The sequence below is a fragment of the Anoplopoma fimbria genome, chromosome 22 (genome assembly GCF_027596085.1).
Source record: "Anoplopoma fimbria isolate UVic2021 breed Golden Eagle Sablefish chromosome 22, Afim_UVic_2022, whole genome shotgun sequence".
Lineage (NCBI taxonomy): Eukaryota > Metazoa > Chordata > Actinopteri > Perciformes > Anoplopomatidae > Anoplopoma > Anoplopoma fimbria.
The window spans coordinates 772226-794574 of record NC_072470.1 but is presented as its reverse complement, the minus strand read 5'-3'; the positions used below and the strand labels follow the sequence as shown (position 1 = coordinate 794574).

The 22349-nt window shown below is 41.1% G+C and overlaps 3 protein-coding genes across 3 annotated transcripts; 2 read left to right on the top strand and 1 right to left on the bottom strand.

Annotated features, from left to right (window-relative positions):
• Window positions 1-337: 337 nt before the first annotated feature.
• LOC129111661 (pro-opiomelanocortin-like) lies at window positions 338-1338 on the bottom strand. Its single transcript, XM_054623697.1, has 2 exons — window positions 1222-1338; window positions 338-796 (listed from the first exon to the last, which is right to left on the bottom strand). The coding sequence occupies exons 1-2, from the start codon at window positions 1336-1338 to the stop codon at window positions 338-340; spliced, it is 576 nt and encodes a 191-aa protein (XP_054479672.1).
• A 2681-nt stretch (window positions 1339-4019) lies between these two features.
• LOC129111997 (uromodulin-like) lies at window positions 4020-9203 on the top strand. Its single transcript, XM_054624169.1, has 7 exons — window positions 4020-4116; window positions 4387-4518; window positions 4887-5074; window positions 5184-5338; window positions 5559-5804; window positions 5886-6048; window positions 9072-9203. Exons 1-7 carry the CDS (start codon window positions 4020-4022, stop codon window positions 9201-9203), a joined length of 1113 nt encoding a protein of 370 aa, XP_054480144.1.
• Window positions 9204-10178: 975 nt separating this feature from the next.
• On the top strand, window positions 10179-21854 carry LOC129111640 (melanophilin-like). Its single transcript, XM_054623674.1, is given in 16 exon segments — window positions 10179-10224; window positions 11451-11564; window positions 13425-13646; window positions 13787-13899; window positions 14380-14421; window positions 15245-15303; window positions 15394-15483; window positions 15597-15699; window positions 16706-16899; window positions 17209-17289; window positions 17404-17637; window positions 20030-20112; window positions 20114-20189; window positions 21113-21166; window positions 21509-21554; window positions 21673-21854. Coding segments are annotated over 15 exon segments (1548 nt in total). The 5' UTR covers window positions 10179-10224; window positions 11451-11454; the 3' UTR covers window positions 21714-21854.
• Window positions 21855-22349: the final 495 nt, after the last annotated feature.

Genomic DNA, 22349 nt, shown 5'->3' with positions numbered 1-22349 from the left:
TTATAGGTTGAAATATCTGATCGCTTTCATAAACAGACAAATGCTTTTTGTTTCATAAATGTTAGAAGTGAACTGGTCTTAAACTCTTGGTGTGTTTTTGATATGAAGATGTAACTGCAGAACAGAAAGAGAGAGATTCTTCTTTTGCTTTTCAATAACTCTGTTTGACAATCATTCAGTTATTTACATGAATCATAAATATCAAAACATCTTCCTCACTCTCTAGTTTTAGTCACTCAGGAGCTTCAGGGGTTTTATTGGTGGATGGCCGGAGGAGGGGGAAGTCTCTCCTCCTCTTCTCTCCTCCTCTTCTCTCCTCCTCCTCCTCCTCCTCCTCTCACTCCTTGTTGACGTTGTTCTTCTGAGGTCTCTTGCTCTTCATGAAGCCGTATCTCTTGCTGGCCGACGGGCTGCTCCAGCGGAAGTGCTTCATCTTGTACGGACCGTCCTTCTTCTCCTGAACGCCGCCCAGAAGCTGCTCCTCCTCCATCACCTCCTGCACCGTGGCCAGCTCCCGCCTCCTCATCTCTTCTGGGAACACCTCGGTGGACTCCTCCTCCACGCCGTTGGAGCTGTAGACTTGGACCGGGCGACGTTTCCGGCCGACGGGCTTCCCCCAGCGGAAGTGCTCCATGGAGTAGGAGCGTTTAGCCTGAGGGGAGGAGGAGGAGGAGGAGGAGGAAGGGAGGAGGAAGGAGGCGGAGGGGTCTGACAGAGCGGGATGTTGGAGGTGGCTGGTTCCCGGGATGAGGGGGGTCTCGGCAGTGAGGTCGGCGTGACAAAGCTGGATGCACTCCTGCAGGAGACGAGGAGTCAGAGGAGGACAGGTAGGAAATCTGAATTATTTTGTGCATGTTTTCTCATATTTCATGAGTTTGTTCGTCTAGTTGATAAAACACGCTCAGACTCCTTTATTCAGTTCTTACATCCAGACATTCTGGATCAGGATTGTTCCCGAGTCGGGTTCTTAAAACTGAATCAAACCGGACAAAAACGTCTGGATGAGGAACCAAATAATATTAATGATAATAATCTCATATGTTTTTTTGTTTTTAAGAATATTATCCAATTTCTTCAGGATGTTTATACCTGTATTTGGACCTTTTTTCGACAATTATGAAGCTTTAGGATATATACAACAGTAGAAATAAATGAGAGATTATAATGAAATAATGATCATCAGCACAGACTAATAGCTGTGGTCAGAAATGGTTGTGTTACCATCATGCTGCCCTCAGAGTTCAGCTCCTGGCAGCTGGGATGCTCCCAGCACTGACCCACTGCTCCTGTGGCCACGCCCACAACCACCAAGGCGACCAATAGCCACGATGGACACATTCTCCTGCCCCGGCCAATCGGAGACAAAGACACAAAGAGAGGTTGCACATGGCCAAGGTCATCTTTTATTAAATGTTTTAAATTAGTTTGTTTCATATTTTTATCTGATTTATTTGATATTATATATTATAAAATAATAAACCCAATACATATTAAAAAAATATATAGAGATTTTTTTTTTCTTTCTATTTCAACCAAAAATCTCCAAACAGTTTTCATGAGCTCTGAAAAAAACAGCTTTTTGATAATAAATTCTTCAGATGATCCAAAAGATTTTTCTAGGGATTATTGGTATTATGAAATTGGTAAACTTTAAACTTTAAATTTAAAACCACTAACTTTAGAGCTACAAGGTTTTTTCCCTAGAAGTGACGCTGTATATCGCACATATAGGACACAACAACAGCGTGTTTTGATTTGATATATTAATGTGTATATTTTTAAGATATACTAATCTCTATAATGATTTGTTATTATAGCACAAAAAATATTGTTTATTGCACAAATTTGGAGATTATACAATAAATGTAAAATTTCGGTTCTTTAATATCTGATTCTTTTTTTAATCAAACAAGTAGAAAAGATGCAATGTAGATAAAATGTTTTTGATTTCATCAAGTAAATTATTTGAAAATGATTTGAAAATGATTTTCTTATTAAGTATTAATGTATCTTTTTTGAACCCAAAAGCATCTAGTTTTTCTAAACATATTTTTAAAATGAAAACATTTAATACAATGAGAATATTCTCACCACACCACTCTTTGCCTCTTCATCCTCTCTTATTGCTGCTTGTTCTCTTGCGTTCGGCGGTGGGACGGGGGCTTCAGATGGGTCTCTCTTCTTCTGCTGTTCTGACTGTTCGGCTGACTTTTATATCCTGTCATGTAAGGAGACACACACACACACACACACACACACACACACACACACACACACACACACACACACAATCAATGAAATATCACCCTCCTTCCATGCAAACACACACAGTCTTTCCGATGAAAACCTTTTAACTCCAAAAGCCACATTTTTAACTTTACAAATGAGATACAAGATGAACAATGTCGCGCATCAACTGAGCCTGAAACTACGGACAAAGATGAAGAAAGTATTTGTTCTTTTAGAATTTTCCAACACATAAAGCACATACACACAATTAAATCTGCCTTCATCCCCTCAACGCTGCTGCTGTGTGTTAAATGTCAGGTGGCAGGTTTGGCAGATTTACACCAAACTGAGATGTCGTCACTGAAGAAAGGACGGGATTCAGACCTGCGGGTCGAGGTGTAGGTTTACACCCAAACACACCTGCTGCAGCTTCCTCCCTTTGTCTGAACCCTCAGCGTCTGTCATCATGAATCTGAAGGGTTTATCTAATTTCACAGTCCACTGGGAAAAGGTGAAGAAATGTCATGTCCCCCTAGAAAGTCTTTGACCCTCTATGTCCACTAAGACGTTTTCTTTAGGCTCTACGTCCACATAGAAGCTTTCTTTAAGCTCTAGTTCCATGATGAAGTTTTCATTAAGGCTCTACGTCCACTGAGTCGTGTTCTTTAAAGCATTACGTCCATGATGAAGTTTTATTTTAGGCTCTACGTCCACATAGAAGCTTTCTTTAGAGCTCTATGTCCTCTAAGAGGATTTCTTTAAGAGTCTTAGTCCACGAACTCTGCTCACACGAGCAAAATTGAATTCCGTGAGGAGGAAACCATGTTTTGAGCCCGAGGAGAACCCGAGGGATGACTTTACTCTTTTACCAAAGACCGCAACTACGATCATTTTTTGTCACCAATCCTGTTATTGATTTTCACAAAGGAGGAGGAGAGTGTTGAGTTTGGGGACCTCAGAATTGCATCTCTGCTCTTTTCAGATGATGTTCTTCTGTTGGCTCCTTCAGAACGTGACTTTCAGTTACTGCACAACACTGGGGTGTTTGCTGCAGAGTGAACAGCGGGCGGGGGGGGGAGAGTCAGAACCTCCAAGTCTGAGTTCAGGGGCCTCTGTCTGAAAACGGTGGATTGCTTTAATTTATTTTATTTACCATAAATCTGGAAGGGCTGCACGGTGGTGTAGTGGTTAGCACTGTCGCCTCACAGCAAGAGGGGCCCGGGTTCAATTCCCGGGCTGGACAACCTTCTGTGTGGAGTTTGCATGTTCTCCCCGTGTCAGCGTGGGTTCTCTCCGGGTTCTCCGGCTTCCTCCCACAGTCCAAAGACATGCAGCTTAGGTTCATTGAAGACTCTGAAACTGCCCGTAGGTGTGAATGTGAGTGTGAATGGTTGTTTGTCTCTATATGTCAGCCCTGTGACAGACTGGAGACCTGTCCAGGTGAACCTGTCCAGGTGAACCCTGTCCAGGTGAACCTGTCCAGGTGAACCCCAGGTGAACCCCGTCCAGGTGCCAACCCCGTCCAGGTGAACCCCGTCCAGGTGAACCCCGTCCAGGTGAACCCTGTCCAGGTGAACCCTGCCTTCACCCATTGACAGCTGGGATCGGCTCCAGCACCCTGAGACCCTTAACTGGATAAGCGGTTACGGAAGATGGATGGATAAATCTGGAAGAAGTTCATCTTTTCCTGACTCACTGACCTCTGTTAGAATTTACAAACCCTTAAAATGATCTGAAATTAAAGGTGCCAGAAGTTCATAAAAGGTTTCTGTCAGTTAAAAGGGTACAACATGTACAGTGACTACATGTACAGTGACAACATGTACAGTGACTACATGTACAGTGACTACATGTACAGTGACAACATGTACAGTGACTACATGTACAGTGACCATCAGCAGCATTTTAATGTTGATTTAAGAGGTTTATTTTATTAGTGTTATTGTTCACTCCTCGTGTTCGATGGTCTGTTTTATTAATGTATTAATCTGCTCGATGGAAAGGTGTTCCTATCTAAACGTACCTTTTTACTAAATGTTTTTCATATACATAATCTTTATCTGAAAATGAACAAGTAGCCCTGGCTGTCACATAAATGCAGTGGAATAAAAGTCGATGTTAATTCCATGTCATTCTCTGATCATGTGTCCTCTGTAGCTGCTGACCCTCAGGCCTTCTGTCAGGACCAGTACTGCAGTGATCATGAGTTCTGTGGTGGGAATCCCGGTTTAGAACGCTGCTACTGTCGGGCCTTGTTTGCCTCCAAGTACAAACCAACGGGCGCTTTAGGTACAATGCAATTTCACAGACTGTAGCCAGTGGGGAATGTTTGATTTGGGTTGTGCATTCATTTGTCTGAATCCTGAATTGTTGTGACTGGATGTCATTTGAAGTAATATCCAGGAGGAGGGCAAATATACCCAATAACAGAGAGCATGTGACTCTCCTGCTTATACGCATGAAACATGCTAATTGATTCTGGCACAGGCCAGTTTGTGGTCTGGTCACTTAAGCAGAAAAACATATTTTTTAGTGTTTGATTAAACGCTGGACATGATAGATCAAATCAAACTAGCTCTGAGTTATTGAATACCTCTACTGCAAAGCATCCACATGGAGGCGGTGATATTTCTGTGATTGTGCTGTTGGGTCTCCAGGCGAGCCGACAGTCTGCGTGCAGAGCTCTGCCACTGTTGATCTGGCTGGATGTCTGCTGCAGGACAAAGGCATCGACTACTCCACCCTTCACCTCAACGACCCCAACTGCAAAGGCCACATGGACAACCAGACCCACATGGTGTCCTTCAGCTTCGACAGCAGCAGCACGTGCGGGACCAAGGTTACGGTAGGTGCTCTCAAAAGGTTTTGCTCATCACTCCCCTGTAGACTCACAGCAACTCTCTACGGTCGATGTAAGGAGAGGAACAATGACTTGTGTTCCTGTCTCAATCTAGTCAAACAGCAGCCAGATCCTCTACAAGAACACCATCAGGACGTTGAACATCTCCACTTCCAGCATCATCACCCGTCACGACCAAGTTCAGATCGACTTCTCCTGCCTTTACACAAAGCCGGACATCAAGAGTGTGTCCTTCAGGATCAAAGACAGGTGTGTGGAGGGCGGCTGAGCTTCACCTGCTGCTTAATGTGCATCTTGTTGTAGTTTGAGACAGCTGAAGTCTGTGTGTGTGTGTGTGTGTGTGTGTGTGTGTGTGTGTGTGTGTGTGTGTGTGTGTGTGTGTGTGTGTGTGTGTGTGTGTGTGTGTGTGTGTGTGTGTGTGTGTGTGTGTGTGTGTGTGTGTGTGTGTGTGTGTGTGTGTGCTCTGCAGCTCTGTGGTGCAGCAGATTGTATCTGGAGTTTGGAACTACACTCTGATGATGAGCGCCTACACCGACGCCAACCGCATGGACCTTGTCTCGCCGAGCACTGAGGTCCAGCTGAACCAGAAGATCTGGCTGCAGCTGAAGACGGAGGGGCTGGACGGCAACATGGTCGTCATAGTGACCGACTCCTGCTGGGCAACCAACCAGCCGGCCCCTGATAGCAGTCTGAAATACAACCTCATCATTAACGGGTAAGAAAGAACTCTTTGTCAGCTGCTGTCATAATCAACTGCTGATGAACTCATCGTGTCTATGTTCCTGTTTCTGAGCAGATGCTCTAACCCAGCTGACCAGACGGTGATGATGCAGGGAAACGGACAGGGAACCTCCAACGTATTCTCTTTCAACATGTTCGAGTTCTCTGGGGAAAGTTCCGAAATCTACCTGCACTGCAAACTGGATCTGTGCCCCAAACAGGGCAATACCTGTGCTCCGGTAAGCAGGAGCGGAGAAAATGCTGCTTTACTAGATACTCATCATGCTCTATGGTTCCTTTCCAATGAAAGGACTATCATCACTGATGCATTCATATGTCAGCAGTTTGTTATAGCTGGCTGAGGTGGAGCTGCACAGTTTAACCTGCTTAAACTTTCAATGTTACAAAAACTTCTGTCCTAAACAACTGCATTCCACCTTTTCACTTCAATCAACTGTTGTTTAAAAAGATGATTCAGAAATAAGCTTCTTTCTCTTTAATGAAAGAATTCCTCAGGATTAAGAACAGTATGTTTACTTCATGGTCATATATACAACTACAGGGATACTATAATCTTTTTTGGCACAAACAGCTGAATATTCTCAAAGTGTTGACCTCCATTAAGCCCACACTGCCTGCAGTCTGACCCCTGACCCTCCTCCATGTCTTACAGGCGAGTGCATAACCATGTACCGCAAGCCCCGACCTGAGGTGCTGAGGCCAGCGTATCTGTTATCTGATACTTTCACAGCTCCGGCTAAACCATTTAATTGTGTGATATTCTTCATTACAAGGGGCTAATTACCTGCTTTACATTTAAACTCACTGAAACTACTCGTTCTGCTTAGATTCATAGCTCTCTCCCTATTTCGCTTAATCCACCAGCTGTTTACACGTTGTTCAGTTCTGCTCACATTAGTTACCTTAGCTTAGCAGCTAGCGATGGCTTCCCTCTCTCCTGCTCAGTGTGTCTCATGTGTAGCTTATTTGCTCGGTCTGGGTTTGGGTTCGGGGTTGGAACAGGGTCTGTTCTTGGACCAGTTTTATTTACCTTATATATGCTTCCCTTGGGGAATATTATCAGGAAACACTCCATAAACTTTCATTGATATGCAGATGATGCCCGATTATATCTATTGATTAAGCCAGACGAAACCAACCAGTTCTCTAAACTTCAACATGTCTTAAGGACATAAACACCTGGATGACCTGTAACTAACTGATGTTAAACTCAGACTAAACTTTAGTTATCCTACTAGAAATCAATTATCTAAGGATATAGTTTCTCTAGATGGCATTGCTCTAGCATCCAGCACTACCGTTAAGAACCTCGGAGTTATCTTTGACCAGGATCTGTCTTTTAACTCTTATATAAAACAGATCTCAAGGACAGCCTTTTTTCATTTACGTAACATTTTAAAAATCTGGCAAATCCTGTCTCAAAGCAGAAAAACTAGTTCATGCATTTGTTCCCTCTAGACTAGATTACTGTAACTCCTTATTATCAGGCTGCTCTAATAGGTCTCTTAGATCTTTACAGTTGATCCAGAATGCTGCAGCACGTGTTCTAACAAAAACTAAGAAAAGAGATCATATTACTCCAGTATTAGCTTCTCTGCACTGGCTCCCTGTTAAATCAAGAATAGAATTTAAAATCCTTCTCCTCACCTACAAAGCTCTAACTGGTCAGGCACCGTCTTATCTTAAGGAACTTATAGTTCCATATTACCCAACTAGAGAGCTGCGCTCCATCAATGCAGGGTTACTTGTGGTTCCTAGAGTATATAAAAGTAGGATGGGAGCCAGAGCCTTCAGTTATCAGGCTCCTCTTCTGTGGAACCAGGTTCCAGTTTCAGTCCGGGGGGCAGACACACTCACTACATTTAAGAGTAGACTTAAGACCTTCCTTTTTGATAGCGCTTATAGTTAGGACTGGTTCAGGTTTATAGTTAGGACTGGTTCAGGTCTATAGTTAGGACTGGTTCAGGTTTATAGTTAGGACTGGTTCAGGTTTATAGTTAGGGCTGGTTCAGGTTTATAGTTAGGACTGGTTCAGGTTTATAGTTAGGACTGGTTCAGGTTTATAGTTAGGACTGGTTCAGGTTTATAGTTAGGGCTGGTTCAGGTTTATAGTTAGGACTGGTTCAGGTCTATAGTTAGGACTGGTTCAGGTCTATAGTTAGGCCTGGTTCAGGTTTATAGTTAGGACTGGTTCAGGTCTATAGTTAGGACTGGTTCAGGTTTATAGTTAGGACTGGTTCAGGTCTATAGTTAGGGCTGGTTCAGGTTTATAGTTAGGACTGGTTCAGGTCTATAGTTAGGACTGGTTCAGGTTTATAGTTAGGACTGGTTCAGGTTTATAGTTAGGACTGGTTCAGGTTTATAGTTAGGACTGGTTCAGGTTTATAGTTAGGACTGGTTCAGGTCTATAGTTAGGACTGGTTCAGGTTTATAGTTAGGACTGGTTCAGGTTTATAGTTAGGGCTGGTTCAGGTTTATAGTTAGGACTGGTTCAGGTTTATAGTTAGGGCTGGTTCAGGTTTATAGTTAGGACTGGTTCAGGTTTATAGTTAGGACTGGTTCAGGTTTATAGTTAGGGCTGGTTCAGGTCTATAGTTAGGGCTGGTTCAGGTTTATAGTTAGGACTGGTTCAGGTTTATAGTTAGGACTGGTTCAGGTTTATAGTTAGGACTGGTTCAGGTCTATAGTTAGGACTGGTTCAGGTTTATAGTTAGGACTGGTTCAGGTCTATAGTTAGGACTGGTTCAGGTCTATAGTTAGGGCTGGTTCAGGTCTATAGTTAGGGCTGGTTCAGGTTTATAGTTAGGACTGGTTCAGGTTTATAGTTAGGGCTGGTTCAGGTCTATAGTTAGGACTGGTTCAGGTTTATAGTTAGGGCTGGTTCAGGTTTATAGTTAGGACTGGTTCAGGTCTATAGTTAGGGCTGGTTCAGGTTTATAGGACTGGTTCAGGTTAGGACTGGTTCAGGTCTATAGTTAGGACTGGTTCAGGTTTATAGTTAGGACTGGTTCAGGTTTATAGTTAGGACTGGTTCAGGTCTATAGTTAGGACTGGTTCAGGTCTATAGTTAGGGCTGGTTCTGGTTCGCCTTGGTCCAGCCCCTAGATATGCTGCTCTAGGTCTAGACTACCGTTGGACTACCTAGGATACACTGAGCTCCTCTCTCCTCTTCTCTCCCTCCTTCTTTATGAATTCATGTCCCATTAATGCACATTACTGACTTTGCTTTCTCACCTCGCAGGTTTCCATGAATGGTTGTTTTACCTGCACCGTGGTCGAGCCTCCTGCATGTGACCCGGGTCCCCGCCCTTCCTGCCGCCAGCCTCACATTGCACCTGACCCCAGTGCCTCGCAGGTCGGTGGCTCCATGTAGGTTCTTTTGGGCTTGGCCCGGCCGAGCACCATGTGCAACAAATCAGAACAAACAGTCGTACTAGGATTAGTTGTAGTCCTGTAGTGCATTTTTTATAATTAGATTGTAAACAGAAGCAACAATAATATGGTTGACATCTGAACATAAAACATAAAACATTCGGCTGTGTCTGAGCACCAATCATCATGATGCAAACACAGAGTCCGCCTCTTCTCGTCCTGCTCTCTGTCCTGCTGCCTGACCCGGGGTGAGCTATGGAGCCAGGTCAGTCACCGACCTCCTGATGCTGGGTTTGCCTGAAGCCTTATATCCTCCATTAAATCATCAGACAGCCAGGAGCATGCTGGGTAGCGGAGGAGCCTCAGAGCCTAGCTGGGTTAGCTGAGCTTCCATCTCGGCCCTCCTCCCTCTCCTCCCTCTCCTCCCTCTCCTCCCTGGAGCCGTTTGTTGGCGTTTGGTCCAGCAGGTCTGGCTTGTGAGACCAATGATTGGCTCAAAGTCTGCTGCGCTTAATCCAATCCCCACACTTCCGATGTTGATGAATGTATTCCGTCGTATGACATAAGTGCTTCAGTAATAAACACAAAAACAAAGAAATGTTGCGAAGGTCATGGGAGCTGCCGGCATGTCCATGTTAATGTAAATCAAGCAGAGGGCAACAATTCCTGTAATACAATATTGTAAAAATATCACAGGATTACTTTTTCTTACAAAATGAAAAATCTTCCCCTCCAAATGCTGTGACTTTTTAAATAACCATTTATTCACATTATTACAATATTTTAATAAAACCCCTCTCTATTGTCCAATAACGACTTTATCAACAAAACAAAAAGATCTAAATATTCTGAAGCTGCTGTTGAGTTTTCTGTGTTTCTGTTTCTGTGTGAGTTGGGGTTTTGCCTTCAGCAGTGCGGTGTTGTTGTCATGAGGACGGTCATCATGTGATCAGCTGATTCTTTCAGTTTAAACTCAGTCAGACGTCTCATCATTCCCAGCAGCCTGAACACACAAATACACGGTGAGTTTATTCTTATTTAATCACAAAATTAAAAAGAAGACTCAACAGATTTTAGCCTGTTTTGAGTTTATCAAGTCTGTAAATATCTCTGTAATATTGAAAAAAAAGAATTGTTATTAATTGTTTAATTTTGCAAAATGTCAAGTTTAAAACTTGTGTCATAAAGTCAATGACTGAATAACAGAAGATAATCATACAATCTGTTTTATAATTACCCTTAATTTGGTGCTGAAGATTTAAAGTTCAGTTCAGAGAGAATTTAATAGACTAAATATCTGAGATGTTCAGTGTTTCTTTGCTTTCACAGTGACATCATCAGTTGTGTATAGTGTGAAGTCACCAGGGTGTGGTGAAAAACTGAAAATGTTAAAACAGAAGAGCAACCAGTAATGCAGTCCTGCTGTTTTGATTTACACCAATATTAATGCAACTTTGGCAAATTTATCAACACATTTATGCTATTGAAAGTGATCAGTTCTAATTGAAAAAGTCAGTCAAAATACAGTTTAAGGAAACTTTAAAGGTGTTTTATAGGTGTTAAAAACAACTGACATCTATACTTAAATAGGTGTTAAAGTAAAGCAACGTGAAGGTAAAGAGAAAATTTAAGTTCATAAATGAGTGAGAATAATGCCAGCAAAGAATTACTCATCTGTTAAACTGGCTCTATTACTTGCTCATCTAGTGGTGTGGTTCCAGATTACAACTGTACCCCGTTTCTTTTACTCTGTGGCTATTTGAAGTGTTTAGTTTGTCCGTTCTGGACTTTTTTAGAGACATGGCAGACTCCGTGAAGAGGACCTGCTCACTGTGTAGATAAGAACATAATGATTCAAAGTTCCAGGATGTTACACACTAATGAAAACATAGTTTTAATATTATATTCCATTTCTGCTAATAGATCCCCTGAAAGGCTACACACTGTTAAAAAGTATTACATTTTACCACTCAGAACAATTTGCTCCTCAGAAAATATCACACAGAATATTTTAATCTTTTTTCTCAAAATATTGCACCTTTGTTGTAAAAACTTTTTTTTTTAAGTTACTGACATGTGAACTGAAAATCAGGAGGATCAGCAATAGAACCCTGAGGAACTCCATGAGTCACAACCGACAATAATGTGGAATTCTTTGCTGCCTAAAAATCTTTAAATACAGATTCAAACACTGCTAGAATGACATATTATATTATATTACATAGTATAATTTATCATCTTATTTCAGTGTCATGGAGCGTAAATTGGATTTGTCGCGTCTGACGGACGAAGAGGCCAAACACGTCTGGGAGGTGATTCAACGAGACTTTAACCTCCGAAAGAAAGAAGAGGAGAGACTCGGGTATGAACATCTGTCTCTCTGTCCACCTGTCTTTCATAATATTCATTATTTTAAAATAAATAACTAATAAAAAAAGATATTAATGTATAAAACAAGTATTTCTCAAACAGTTAACATGTAAAACATATAGTATAAATACGAAAAGATATAAATTCCAATATGTAAAATATATTGACTGTTTTTTATCGTTCAAGAGTGTTTGTGAATTGACTCGTTCACGTGAAGTTTAGAGGAATGTGAGCGTGAAAGACGTCGTTGTTTTGGCAGTCGATCACAACTTGGTCACACGGACAAGAGACTGCAGGAGACAACAGGAAGCTCACAAAGACGCTCTGTGTTCCACACTAAAGACTGCAACTCCCATCAGCCCCTCGGGCAAACTGAGAGACACAGTCGGGGAGAGGGGCGGGGGAGGAAACAGACTTTCCTGTTGTTCTAACCAGAGTCTGATAGTTCACGTTAAAACATTCAATGAAAGTTATCAGACTCTGGTCAGAACAGCGGATTCTCTCCCAGTGTGTGCAGTAACAGCCAACACTGATCCATCACGACAGGTTAGCAAACAAAGCAGCTTCTGTTCAGCCTCCTCTGTCAATGCTGATAATCTGATTTTGACTGTGAAAATGTAATTTACACAGAAATAATTCATAACATTTTAAGTTGCTGGAAGCATCTAATCTAATTCACACTATTTCTTATCATGGTGACATCTTGTTTGGGGCCTCCACATCATGTTGACATTTTAAAGTAGATGTGCAGTAGTTCTGGTAGGAGATGGCCCGTAGTGGATGCACTGTAGTTTTTGTCCTGCACTCACACACCACCAGAATTTGCAGAAACAAAAGGCTCTGTTGACCTTTCAGTGGCCCCTGAGGCCCTGAGATGCAGGTTGATCCACCCGTGTTCAGCTCCAAGCTGAAGTTATCAAAACCTGCTGGCTGGCTCGCCAAACGGCTCACAGTTGTTCGAACTGGGCCAGTTGATGTAGCCTGAACTGCTGCTCCAACTCTTTACTAATCCTATACCAAAGTAGCAGATGGCCCATTTTACATGTGCTGTGGTTTTGTAGTAAAAGGCCCAAAGAAGTTTTCCTGTAGTTCTGGCAGTAGTTGGTCTGTTATAGATGGAATATGGATCTATTTCTCTCCCCGCCGGTGTGTGTGTGTGTGTGTGTGTGTGGTGTGTGTGTGTGTGTGTGTGTGTGTGTGTGTGTGTGTGTGTGTGTGTGTGTGTGTGTGTGTGTGTGTGTGTGTGTGTGTGTGTGTGTGTGTGTGTGTGTGTGTGTGTGTGTGTGTCGTATTAGATGGCCCGTTACAGTAATTTTGGTAGTAAATGGCCCGTTGTAGATGTACTGATTTAGAGTACTGTAGTAGATGTACTGTAGTAGATGTACTGTAGTAGTATTAGTAGATGTAGTAGATGTACTGTAGTAGATGTACTGTAGTAGTATTAGTAGATGTAGTAGATGTACTGTAGTAGATGTACTGTAGTAGTATTAGTAGATGTAGTAGATGTACTGTAGTAGTATGTACTGTAGTAGATGTACTGTAGTAGTATGTAGATGTAGTAGTAGTAGATATAGATGTACTGTAGTAGATGTACTGTAGTAGATGTAGTAGATGTACTGTAGTAGTATTAGTAGATGTACTGTAGTAGTATTAGTAGATGTACAGACCTCACCCTAACCCTGGTCTATTATCATATTGATTCAAACTTAAAGTAGGATGAGTCTTTTTCTTTGCTTTCCAATCAGATTTATGGATCTATGCATGTTATCCTTCCTCCTCTGACTCCTCCCCTGGGCATGTCTGTAGTTATATATCCTTGTTGCTCTTCCTGTCTCCTCTCCGGCTATCGCAGTGACTTGAAGACTAAAATCGAGAAGGAGGACACAAAGCGAGAGCTCCTGGGTCCTCAGAGTCAGCTGTCCGAGTCTCACTGTATCCGCTGCCTGCAGCCCTTTAAGTTCCTGGTCAACAGTAAACGTCAGTGTCTGGACTGCCGCATGTTCACCTGCAAGTCCTGCAGCCGCTACAACAAGAAGGAGCACGGCTGGGTGTGTGACAACTGCCGCATGACCAGGTGAGACACACACAGGTAGGTCTGAGTCCTGACAGCGCAGGTAAGGAGCCTACCTGTCTCAGTGAAGGTACCAGATATACTCCAGCGTACACAGGGAGTTTTAGCTGTGTAATGATGAGTATTGGCGTGTCCTCCTGCAGGGTGCTGAAGATCGGCACTGTCGGTTGGTACCATGACAACGTCAGGAATCGCTTCAAGCGCTTCGGCAGCGCAAAGGTGATGAGGTCACTGTACAAGAGGCTGAACGGAGATGGTGAGCGTGACATCACTGTTACCGGGGTCGCCTTTGTTCAAACTTTATTAACAGTGACACTGAGTCACATGTGGTCATCAGACTGTCAGCTGATGTGGTTCCTGGTCTGAGATCACACTGTTCAACACCAGCTGACTCTTCTATTAAACTGCTTTTTACATTTTTAAGTAAACGTTGTGAATTATATTTAATTCAGCCGATTCAAATGATATGAACACAAAAAACCTCAGAACGATATGAAATAATAAATATAGACATTTTAATGTGTTATTGTTTTAAAAATCACATTTACATTTGTTTAAATAATATTTAATATAAAAAGATATTCAACTTTTTCAATGTTAAATAAGAAACAGCAGATATGCACTCATGAAATACTAGTGTATTATACCCTATTGAATATATGAAGCGTTTCTATGTATTTGTGTAAAGATTGAAACATGATTGATCGACTAATCAGACATCGTGTTTCTTCTTCAGGTGGCCGTGACGACGACACTCAGAGTATGCCGGACGTCCGCGGCAGTGAGTCGACACGACATCCAGAAATATCACATCTAGAATTAAGAATATAATCCACAAAATTAGAAACTTGAATCTATAATCTGTTTTGGCTTTTTCTTTTCAACAAATACAAAATAATCAGAAGTCATCTTTGATGGCCTGTAAATTTACATTTGACACAGAAACACCACTTAAACTGAAACGACATGAGGATTTTAACTTTAACGTCAAATCTCAGTTTCTTACATATCAATATCTACAGGTTAGATATGTATGAAGTTTTGTATACTCATGTTTTCAGAGAGTTCTGGCTGAAAATCTTTACATTTTTGATTTTTGATTAAAAGTTTTGAGAACCAGCCTTTGGAAAGCTTGAACACTGACTGCTGAACACATACACACAGTATTTATGCAGAATTTGTGAATAAAAAGTTGTTACAATTGTGACACATTTATTTCACTTGATTGTTCATATCTGCATGTATTAACACAGATAATAATACATATTAATACACACATAAACAATATACTTCAAAAGTACTCAGTTTCTATGTTATTCTGTGTATTCAAACCAAAGAAATCAGAGTAAAAAACATCATGCCTCTGTTAGTGTTTTTAATCCAGACTTACAAAAGTGTTGTATTTGTACCTGTAGATGAGTAGAAGAGTTGTATTTGTACCTGTAGATGAGTAGAAGAGTTGTATTTGTACCTGTAGATGAGTAGAAGTGTTGTATTTGTACCTGTAGATGAGTAGAAGTGTTGTATTTGTACCTGTAGATGAGTAGAAGTGTTGTATTTGTACCTGTAGATGAGTAGAAGTGTTGTATTTGTACCTGTAGATGTGTATAACGGGATGGAGGACGACCACGGAGAAGCCGAGGTTCAGCGCTACAAAGTGGTAAAATGAAACTAAAACTAAAAATCTACTGATGTTGAATCGGACGTGAACCTGCAGATTTGAACCTCTTCATTTGTTCTTCTCTTCTAGATGAGGAAGAGCAAACGTCTGCTCTCTGTTCATCCACTGGACTTCGACCCGGAAGAGTATTTCCCGTATTCACGGCGACCGTCCGTACAGGTACGACAACAACAGGTTAATGCAGTCATTATTCAAACATGACATATTTAATCCGTTTTAAATGTAGAATCGTGTAAAAGAGCTTGTCCAAGAATGTAACATGTTTTATGGAGCAGATTCTGGAGGATCGAGGCTACAGGAATGATGTGGATTACGACATGTACAACCACCGAGCCAACCGCAGGAAGAGTCTGGACCGATACGCCATGAGGCCTGGTATATGTACAAATACACACAGTACACAGAGAGTACACATACAAGCTCCCAGCAGGACAGACTCTACCACAGGGGAAGTACCTCATCTGCTGAGTCTCTCCCTGGCTGATGTGAGGTAAAGGGAGGTAAAGGGAGGAAAAGGTGAAGTAGGTGTGAGGTAACAGGAGGCTAAGGTGAGGCAGGTTTGAGGTAAAGAGGAGTTAACAGGGAGGTAAAGGTTAGAAGGGGAGGTAAATTGAAAACAGGTGACTGTATTTAACTGTCTGTGTTTACTGTGTGTGTTCACCTGTGTGTGTTCACCTGTGTGTGTTCACCTGTGTGTGTTCACCTGTGTGTGTTCACCTGTGTGTTAACCTGTGTGTGTTCACCTGTGTGTGTTAACCTGTGTGTGTTCACCTGTGTGTGTTAACCTGTGTGTGTTTACCTGTGTGTGTTCACCTGTGTGTGTTCACCTGTGTGTGTTTACCTGTGTGTGTTCACCTGTGTGTGTTTACCTGTGTGTGTTTACCTGTGTGTGTTCACCTGTGTGTGTTTACCTGTGTGTGTTCACCTGTGTGTGTTCACCTGTGTGTGTTTACCTGTGTGTGTTTACCTGTGTGTGTTCACCTGTGTGTGTTCACCTGTGTGTGTTTACCTGTGTGTGTTCACCTGTGTGTGTTCACCTGTGTGTGTTTACCTGTGTGTGTTTACCTGTGTGTGTTCACCTGTGTGTGTTCACCTGTGTGTGTTCACCTGTGTGTGTTCACCTGTGTGTGTTCACCTGTGTGTGTTCACCTGTGTGTGTTCACCTGTGTGTGTTCACCTGTGTGTGTTTGTGTGTGTTCACCTGTGTGTGTTCACCTGTGTGTGTTCACCTGTGTGTGTTTACCTGTGTGTGTTCACCTGTGTGTGTTTACCTGTGTGTGTTCACCTGTGTGTGTTTACCTGTGTGTGTTCACCTGTGTGTGTTTACCTGTGTGTGTTCACCTGTGTGTGTTCACCTGTGTGTGTTGACCTGTGTTGTCAGACGACAATGGAGACAGCAGGATGGTCCGGACTCGCTCTCTGTCTAAGATCAGCTCCTCGGTGGCTCGGCAGCAGTACGTCGACACCTCTGACGAGGACGAGTACCTGAGGGCCCCCCCCATGCACCTGCAACCCCCCCACCGCCGCAGGAACAGCAGAGCCTCGTCTCAGGAGAACCTGGGACAAGCCCCGCCCGTAAGGAGACGCAGCCAATGACCAACCACTGTCTGACTGTGTGCTTTTCTCTGATCCGATCCCAAACATTGACTCTGTTCTGTTCTCGTAGTCGGCAAAAAAAGTACCGGAACATTTTCAAAACAAAAACTGATAAATCTTTCAGGTTTTTTCCCTTGAAAACTAAACATTTTACCTACAAAAAAACTTTTTTTTTTTACGATACATATAATAATCTTGTTAAACCAAAAAAACTAAAAAATCATAGAGTAGAATGGAATGTATTTTCCATGATGAGTGTAAATATGATCATGTATTTGATTTTCACAGATGAATGAGCTGAACAAACGCATGTCGGCCATTGAGAGTCTGCTGAACCGCCTGGAGGAGAAAATGACTCCTGCTGACGAGGTGAGACGATTCAAAAGGAGCCCGGAGACCTCTCCTTTAATTGGTGATGTTTTCATTTGACATTCTGGTGTGATGATAATTCATAATCCATCTTCTGTGCATGTGAACCTGCAGACGCTGACTCCGTCCGGTCAGAATGAGGAGGAGAAGCTGAGGAGGAAGCTGAGCGAGCTGGCGGGGAACCTGAGCGATAAGGGCCTGTCGTCGGACGAAGAGGCCGGGAAGAAGTCCTCGTCTGCGGGTAAAAGTGTGGCTGGCGTCCGGGGCGGCCCGGTGCTCCACCTGGACCCTCTGAAGGACAAAGAACTGAGCTCATCCAGCGACGAGATGCCCACCGAGGCTCAGAAGGTAGGAGGGGGATCGGGTTTACAGCAAATGGGAACCTGGAGGTTTCAAAACAAAGATGAAGTTTTCAATAATCTATCTGACACAACTTCCACTCTCCTGATGGGTTTTAGGGTTCTTACGTAAACGTCCGGGGTCCCATTTGTGGTGCATGTTCCCACAGCACGGCTCGCTTCTCCCCGTTCAGAACCAGCAGAACGTCTGAACTGACATCTCAGTTCATACAGATCAAATTAAAAGACTCAAAAACAAGATTTTCTTCTGAAGAAAATATCAATTAACGAGCAAAGCTGATTGATGATTTTGCTAAAGCTTTGTTTTCAGGCTGCATGACTGCCCCCCCACTGACAGGCTGCCTCCTGCGTTTAGTTGGTAACCGTTCAGCAGGTTGTGTAAATGTGACGGTCAGCAGCTACCTGCCTGGATCCAGACACCTGCAGCACTCATCCACATACGTCTTCTTCAGTGGTGTCTAAACTGCCGTATTTAACCCCAGGGGAAAGTCCAAGACACTCCGCCTCCGCCCACACGAAGGCAGAAATGGACCACTTCACACTGTTTTGCGTATATGTGACTCAGAAGCGTGTTAACAGCACAGATCTCATATGTGCTCTGATCCTTTGCAATGCGACTTGGTTTTTATATCTTTTAAGAACAGGACAGATTCAAATCTTATTCTTCTTCAGGTTACCTTCTCGTTCTCTTCAGACTTTTACACGAGCAGATATATTATATCTACCCCATAAGCTGAAACTGATGGAGTTGTACTTTCTCTCAGAATACGTTTGTTCTTGACGTAACCCAAAGCCGTGTCTGTCAAAGCCGGTGGACAGACGGGTCAGACAAATACCGACGTTGACCCAGGAGACCCGTGTTCATGTCCCGTGTGAAACCCCAAAGTCAGCGTTGAGCTATTTAAATATACGTAACGTACATACGTAACCTGTTGTAAAAACATACTTATTTGAACCCAAACCGGATATTTTTTGTTTCGTCTTAACAACAATAACTATGTGTTTAAAACTCGTGATCCAGGAGAGAATGTGCGTATTTGAAGGAAACCGGTTTGGATTGCGTCACACTAGCATCATCTTTTCACTGACGCCAGTGTTTTAGAATCAGAGAGGACTGAAGCTCCGGTCAGACGTGGGCCCTCTGGGGGTGAGGGTTATGGGAGCCGGCCTCCAGACTCTGGGGGTCTGGTTGCGTCCGGGCCGGTAGCTGCTGCAGGACCAGGTGTTGTTTTCCAGCTGTTAACATCTGTCCCTCTACATGGCTTTCAGAGATCGACTGCTGCCGCCCTCTGTGACCTCACCACTGAGGTCCTGAGAACCATTAATGCCACAGAACACGCAATGGTCGAGTACGGCTTCTCAGAGCCGGTCGACAGATCCCACTTAGTAGGGACTGACGTTAAGCAGGCAGATGATGCTTTCAGGGAACTTGAGGAAAATGTAAGCTTCATACATGAACTGCACGCCTCGTTCTCCCTCAACCTCTTTTTGTGTGACGGTCAAACTAAGCCAAACCCCCCGCCTCGTCTGAAGCATGATGGAAATGTCTGGACTGGCTTTGAACCCCGGCTGCTGTGTCTCCAGTCTCTAACAGGGCTGGGTATCTGCAGCATACTGGGCAGCACTGGTTCCAGTCTGGGTCCAGCAGGAGCTCAGACACTTTACATTTACAATTCATTGTTCAAACTGTCTTCTATTGAATTTGACAAAACTACCTCATGAATATGACAAAACTACCTCATGAATATGACAAAACTATCTCATGAATATAACAAAACTATCTCATGAAAATGATAAAACTATATCATGAATATGACAAAACTATCTTTCTTGGGAAGATGAAAATCAGAAATATGTATTTGTCATTTATGAGAAACGTTTCAAATTCAAACCATCTTAGTTTATAAAACCTTAAACCTTAAACCTTTCAGGTTTAACCTTAACCCTTAACACCTTACACATTAATTTAAACCTTACACCTTAAACCTTACACATTAATTTAAACCTTACACCTTAAACCTTACACCTTAATTTAAACCTTACACCTTACACCTTAAACCTTAAACCTTACAGGTTTAACCTTAACCCTTAATCCTTAACCCTTACACCTTAAACCTTAATTTAAACCTTACACCTTAATTTAAACCTTACACCTTAAACCTTACACATTAATTTAAACCTTAACCCTTAATTTAAACCTTAACCTTAATTAAACCTTACACCTTAACACCTTACACCTTATTACCAGGAGAGAAGTTTGTCTTTCCCTCCGGTGAACCCAGTCTGTGTCTGATACTCGGCCCTGCTCTGGTGCGGTCAGACGTATGGAGGTGCGTTAGCGCCGTCTCAGGTGAGCTGCTCTTCTGTCTCCGTGTCTTCAGGTGTACATGGCCGCCGGTCAGTCGTTCGAGCTGGAGACGAAGCTGCGACGCCTCGAGCGGAGCGCCAAGACTCGCTTCGGGGGCGACGGACTCGGAGCTGTCGGAGCTGGAGGACGTGGTGGCGCTGACGGCCGCCAGAGTCCAGAGCGCCGAGAGCGAGGTGACACCAAATACATATAATATATAATATATATATGAATGACAAAACATGGAACCATAAAATACTTAATACAGGGATTTATACCTGTATTAAGTATTTTAGTCCAACTCTGCAGAATTACAAGTAAATATTAGAAAATCAAAGATAATAAATGAAATCATTTGAATTTATTAAGATATTAAATTACTATAATTTTACAAAAACACTTGAAACAAATCCACAATTTAAGCTCAATTCAAATCAAAATATTATTATTTAAAATAACATTTTATACTTTAAATATGTAAATAAATAAAATAAAATAATTGAAAATAATTACATTTTTGAAAATATTTTTGACAATATGAACAATTTATCTGAACTGAAATTATATGAAAATAAAATCCCATTTCAATTAAAATAACATGTGAAATTCTGAATTATGATAAATAAGATATTTAAGAAGAATAATAATTTTACAAAGATACCTAAAGAATTTAAGTTGAAACCAATCCACAATTAAGCTCTATACAAACCAAAAATATATATAATAATAACATTTAATACTTTTAACATCTAGACAAATAAAAAAAATATTATCTTTTACAACTGAAATTAAATGAAAATCTAATCATATTTAATAAAAATAAACATATGAAATTGCCAATTTAATTTGAATTAATGAAATAAATAAAGTTTTATTATGAAAATCTAATCATAAAATACTTAATACAGATATTTTACTCTTTTTTCATATTTAAATCTATTTAAACTTGGCACCATTAAACTTCCATAGCTGTGAAAATGAAATTATAAAACAAAAATCACAAAAATCTGCCTGGACGAGTTGAACAAGAAGAATCCTGATGAAGACGGGCTCATTATGGGATGTTCCTCATTGAAGACGTGACAGTCGTGTGATATTCGTGTGTTTTCTCCTGCAGGTGTCGGATATCGAGACGAAGATCGCTGCTCTGAACGCTGGATCCAAGAAGAAGGTTTGTTTTTATTCAACGTCATTAAAAGTATTTAAACCAAGATCAGAATATCAGTTTGTCATTACATTAAGATTTGTATCTTTAATATTTAAATATAACTTTATTCAAAATATAAAGTGAAATACACAACAGACGTGTTTTATATTTATGAGAATCAAATATATTTTAATTACAGAAAATGTTATAAAATGTTTTTTATTTAATCATCTATAATTATAGATCTTTCAAATTAAAATAAAATGATTTTACAACTACAATTTGTAGTGTTGTATATTTCATTACAGGTTGATTTTGTTTAATTATTATATTTTGTCGTGAGATTATTTTTCTTTAATTCAAAAGGTTTCTGGATCTCATCAAAGGAAAAAAGCAACTCAAGATTTCTCCAGTAAGTTTGACTTCACAAACAGATTTATTATGAATTATTGGAGTTTATTGCAGTTATAATATACTCTGATTTTCACTGTTGTTGTTGTTGTTGTTGTTGTTGTTGTTGTCGTTGACAGAGGGCAGTAACGGAGCTCAGTGGAAATCGAACATGTTCTGAACCTGAAACCTGAAACTCAAAGATCAACAGAAAACGATTCTTTACTTCCTGTTTTGTTTTTCTGCTCAATCATCAGATTCAACTAAACTCTTCTTCGTGTGATAAAGACAAAATGTTTTTCTGTCTAAATGCTACAATTAACACAAATTCACCGTTTAAATTCTTTAATCTGTCGAGATATTTCAAATTTCAACGTTTAAAAAAACTAAAAAAAGTCAAATATTTGGTTGTAAAAGAAACAGAAATGTGAATTCAATATTCACATTTTGCCTTTTTCATTTTGAAATGTGAAATAGTTTGAATTTTGGATCCAATATTCATGATTTAATTATTATCAAACCATTATTGATGATTGTACATGAGACATTAATAAACTAAATTACTAAAACTAAAGATTGAAAAGTTCAAAAGTTTATTTGTTACATAAACAATCGTGCTGTTTACAGAGAAAAGATTAGTTATCGTCTGCATAAACAATATAAATATGAAATATAAATATCAGATATAGTAAAAAGAAAATTGTACAAATTTAGAATTACAAGTTAAAATTTGAAAATCAAAGATAATAGATGAAAATATTTAATTTACAAAGATATTAAAGAAATGTAATTTAACAAATCCATAATTTAAACTCTA

Excerpts from the sequence above, each read along its gene's own strand:
- LOC129111661 (XM_054623697.1), bottom strand. The coding sequence starts at position 1,338 with ATGTGTCCATCGTGGCTATTGGTCGCCTTGGTGGTTGTGGGCGTGGCC. Across the intron at positions 797-1,221 it reads ACTCTGAGGGCAGCATGATG|GAGTGCATCCAGCTTTGTCA; the intron begins GTAACACAACCA and ends CGTCTCCTGCAG.
- LOC129111997 (XM_054624169.1), top strand. The coding sequence starts at position 4,020 with ATGTACAGTGACTACATGTACAGTGACAACATGTACAGTGACTACATG. Across the intron at positions 5,075-5,183 it reads CGTGCGGGACCAAGGTTACG|TCAAACAGCAGCCAGATCCT; the intron begins GTAGGTGCTCTC and ends GTCTCAATCTAG. Across the intron at positions 6,049-9,071 it reads AGGGCAATACCTGTGCTCCG|GTTTCCATGAATGGTTGTTT; the intron begins GTAAGCAGGAGC and ends CTCACCTCGCAG.